General features: G+C 44.8%; 1 protein-coding gene across 1 annotated transcript in view; it reads left to right on the top strand.

Moving 5' to 3' along the window:
* Positions 1-4,740, top strand: part of CHRNA2 (cholinergic receptor nicotinic alpha 2 subunit) — a 68,897-nt gene that overhangs the window by 60,536 nt on the left and 3,621 nt on the right. The window contains exon 5 of the mRNA XM_018570301.1: positions 2,303-3,341. Within this exon, the coding sequence (XP_018425803.1) occupies positions 2,303-3,341 (1,039 nt within the window). The remainder of the gene's footprint in view (positions 1-2,302; positions 3,342-4,740) is intronic.

Below are 4,740 nucleotides of genomic sequence, written 5' to 3' on the forward strand. Positions count from 1 at the left end.
AACCACAGACCGTGGCTATCAACTAGCAGCAAAAACTACTTTGGGGGAAGTCTCTGAAACAAAGGTGAATATTTCAGCAAATGCTGGTATTTGTTATTTCTATCTTTCCATAGGCTATTGTTATTTTTGGCTGCAGTTTTGCTTTAAGGACATTCCGTCACATTTATCCAGGTCCCAAAATTCCTGATGGTTGGTTTCCCATGATCTTAGAGCTGTCATTTCTGGTCTGACCCAGCCAATATATGCATGGACATGCAAGCTTCATCTGTCTAAGCTCCCTGGGGTTAGGGGCGGGTCCTTGGGTGCCACATGACCTGATCATCCCTAATCCCACCTAAAGACTGAATACTGTTAGCATAGTTGTAAGAAAGGTAACTTTCAGTTTGTATCAACAGCTTATGTGGTTGCAGCTGGAAATGGAAAGATAAAATATTAAACCGAAAAACATAACACAAACAAAACGGCTATATTAGTTACTTTGTATATTGTCTTGTGGAGGAAGCACTCTCCCCAGTTGTTACATTGATTAGCAACCACTCGGGCAAGAAAGCTTCAGGAAGCAGATTTATTCAGCTGGCCGGCTGGGAACATGCAGCAACTCAGACACGATTAATTAATATGGGCTCGCAGACCCCTTTTTATAGAGATTTCAACAATAAGGCCATCTGTGTTACCTTGAATTATATCCAAAAATCAGATAGTAATGCCAGCCCATACTCGTATTTGATTGTGCCAAGAACATTAGATGGGTATTATTGTCTTGATAAGACTCCCTCACATCAAGGTTAGAGGACAGCTGTCTTGGCATTGGACCTATTGTTCCTCAAGCCAAGGTTTAAAAAACATGCTGATAACTTTCTGTATACGAACCCTTGTTACCTCATCCTATAAAGCCTAAATGTTCTACATGAACTCTAGTTACCGCGGCACACAAGGCTAAATGTTCCACATGTTGCGTTACCTCCTCCTACAAGGCCTAATTGTTCCACATGAACTCCAGTTACCTTGGCACACAAGGCTAAATGTTCCACATGTTGCGTTACCTCCTCCTATAAGGCCTAATTGTTCCACATGAACTCTAGTTACCTTGGCACACAAGGCTAAATGTTCCACATGTTGCGTTACCTTCTCCTATAAGGCCTAAATGTTCTACAAGAACTCTAGTTACCTTGGCACACAAGGCTAAATATTCCTCATGTTACATAGTTAAATAGTTACATAGTATTTGAGGTTGAATAAAGACATAAGTCCACCAAGTCCAACCTATTGCGTGTATGCATTTATGAGCAGGTGTGTGCGTGTTTATGAGTCTATGTGTGATTTTTCTCCTAGCAGTACCTGTACCCCTTTATGTTACGGTCTCCAAGGAACTCGTCCAGGAGTTTCTTGAATGATTCAACACTCTTAGCTGAAATCACTTCCTGCGGCAGCGAGTTCCAGACCCTAACCGCTCTAACTGTGAAGAACCCCTTGCGCCCTGTATGTTGAAATCTTTTTTCCACCAATTTTTGGTTGTGCCCTCTGGTCTTTGTTACGGAGCTAACCGTAAACAGTTTGTTACTGAGGTTGCTGTCACCCTTGAATAGTTTATACATGAAAATCATGCCCCCCCTTAATCTCCTAACCTCCAACGAGAACATATTTAATTTTAACAACCTTGTTTAATAGTTCAGGTCCTCAAACCCCTTAATGAGTTTGGTTGCCCTCCTCTGGACTTTTTCCAGCTCAAGGACATCCTTTCTGAGTATCGGTGACCAAAAGTGAACCGCATACTCCAGATGAGGCCGAGCTAGTGATCTGTAAAGTGGCACAATTATAGACTTGTCCCTGTTGTGTTACCTCCTCCTATAAGGCCTAATTGTTCCACATGAACTCTAGTTGCCTCTGCACACAAGGCTAAATGTTCCACATGTTGCGTCACCTCCTCCTATAAGGCCTAATTGTTCCACATGAACTCTAGTTACCTTGGCACACAAGGCTAAATGTTCCACATGTTGCATCACCTCCTCCTATAAGGCCTAAATGTTCTACATGAACTCTAGTTACCTCGGCACACAAGGCTAAATGTTCAACATATTGCCTATTCATACAACCTATTATTTATGTATTATATGTACTGTATATACAATATGATGTTTTTCTGAATATGTTTCATTAAAGAAAATATTAAGCTGTTTAGCATAATAGAGGCTTGGCAATGTGATTGATCAGTTTTTCCCTATACAGTCTAGTTATTTCATTGCTTATAGTTTGTAACACAACTTTGCTTGAACAACTTACGAAACATCTATCTTTTCTGCAGCGCCGATGGAGAGTTTGCCATCACCCACATGACCAAAGCGCACCTGTTCCACACAGGGAAAGTTCAGTGGGTCCCACCCGCCATCTACAAAAGCTCCTGCAGTATCGATGTGACCTTCTTCCCATTCGACCAACAGAGCTGCAAGATGAAGTTCGGCTCTTGGACGTATGACAAAGCCAACATTGACTTGGAGAGCATGGAGCACAATGTGGACCTGAAGGACTACTGGGAGAGCGGCGAATGGGCCATTGTCAAAGCCGTTGGGACGTACAACTCTAAGAAATATGATTGCTGCACGGAAATTTACCCTGATATTACGTACTACTTCATCATTCGGAGGTTACCCTTGTTCTACACCATTAATCTAATCATCCCATGCCTCTTGATATCTTGCCTTACCGTCCTGGTGTTCTACCTACCATCGGATTGTGGCGAGAAGATCACTCTGTGTATCTCAGTCTTGTTATCTCTTACCGTGTTCCTTCTGCTGATTACGGAGATCATACCATCCACGTCATTGGTGATCCCTTTGATTGGGGAGTACCTCCTGTTCACAATGATCTTTGTCACACTCTCTATAGTCATCACTGTCTTTGTATTGAACGTCCATCATCGATCGCCAAGTACTCACAAGATGCCTCTTTGGGTTCGTTCTGTCTTTCTGGAGCACATACCAAGATGGCTCTTCATGAAGAGACCGCCGGCTCCAGTAGAGAAAATTATCAGTCAGTACGACACGCCGGAGCTTAAACTCAGTACCTCTAAATATTGGATGGAGACGAACGTGGACGAGAAGTGGGGGGAGCCAGAAGCTGAGTTGCAGCCATGTAACGTCCATCACGTGTCCACCCACAACCACAACCTTCAGTATCGATATGACTATAACCACCCAGTGCCTGGGGGGCAATGCCAGACCCCTCGTCAGAACAAGGCGGAGAACAGTGAATCCAATTTCTTGCTCTCCCCGAGTATATTAAAAGCTTTAGAGGGTGTTCACTACATAGCAGATCACCTGAGGGCTGAAGACGCTGACTTTTCCGTAAGTATGACACGGCTGAATGGAAGGGAAAATGTGTGGATGCAAAATGGAATCATTTAAAGGGTCAGTCCACCTAAAAGTTAGTAATGGGCAGAGGCCCCTGGGATGAGTAAGCCTTTGACCTCTTATATATCTTGGAAACTCCAACAGTGAGATCTCCCTGCCATAATGATTGACTGTTCCTGTCCATTTAAGAGTTTTGGGTGTTCCTGCCCACCTTTGGCTCCCAGCTCTTCTTGTTAAAGTCCCCTTAATATAGAAAAACAATACAGAAGCAATGGTGAGAACCCCTCAAAATGGGCACAGCAGGTGTGCAGACCAGACAATTCAGTGTAGGGATGGGGGAACCCCTCATAATGGGCACCGCAGGTTTGTCAGCCCAGGAGCTAAGTGCAGGGATAGTTAGAACCCCTCATACTGGGCACAGCAGGTGTGCAGACCCAGTAACGTAGCATAGGGATGGAGGGAACACCTCACAAGGAGTACAGCAGATGTGCCAGCCCAGAAACTCAGCGCAGGGATGTTGGGAACCCTTCATAATGGGCACAGCAGGTGTACAGACCCGGGAACTCAGCGCAGGGATGGTGGAAGTTTTGAGTGTTCCTGATCACCTTTGGCTCCTTTCTCCTCTTGTTAAAGTGCACTTAATATAGAAAAACACAACAGAAGGAATGGTGGGAACCCCTCAAAATGGGCACAGCAAGTGTGCAGACCAGACAATTCAGTGTAGGGATGGGGGGCCCTCATAATGGGCACAGCATGTGTGCAAACCCGGGCACTTAGCACATGGATGGAAGGATACCCTCATAATGGACACAGCATGTGTGCAGACGCAGCGCAGAGATCTCACCAGTAGAGTCCCTGAGAGAACAGAATATCAGAACATTTAGTGCTTGTTCACACCATTTTCTGGTCCAGATCTGGAGTAGATCTGCAGACGCGGTGCTATGCGTGCAGTGTGTTTTTGATGCATTTTTTACCGCGTTCCAGTTAAAGTGGGGCAGTCAGTATGTTAGTTTTAACGCGTTCGTGCGTTTCCGGTCCGTTTCCGGACCGGAGAAAATGTCACATGCAGTATGTTTTCTGTCCGGACCGGAATGGACTGCGCTGGTGAGAACTGTAGCCCATAAAACACATAGGGAGACATTGGGATGCATTTTGGGTGCAGGAGTGCACGGTTCTGGTCTGGACAGAATCTGGACATCGTGTGAACAAGCCCTTAAAGTGATGCTCAAGACGAATATCCTTTTTCTCGATAGCGCAGGAAATAATTAGGTTAACCTGTCAGGTTTCTAGTGTTAGGAAGATCCATCCTCTCTATTGGTCACCAGGACAGAAAGTGATGGGAAGTGGTTGCCATTGGAGCAGAAGGTGAGGGGAAATCTTTCAATGGAGACAC

The sequence above is a fragment of the Nanorana parkeri genome, unplaced genomic scaffold (genome assembly GCF_000935625.1).
Source record: "Nanorana parkeri isolate BGI_ZX_2015 unplaced genomic scaffold, ASM93562v1 scaffold1500, whole genome shotgun sequence".
Lineage (NCBI taxonomy): Eukaryota > Metazoa > Chordata > Amphibia > Anura > Dicroglossidae > Nanorana > Nanorana parkeri.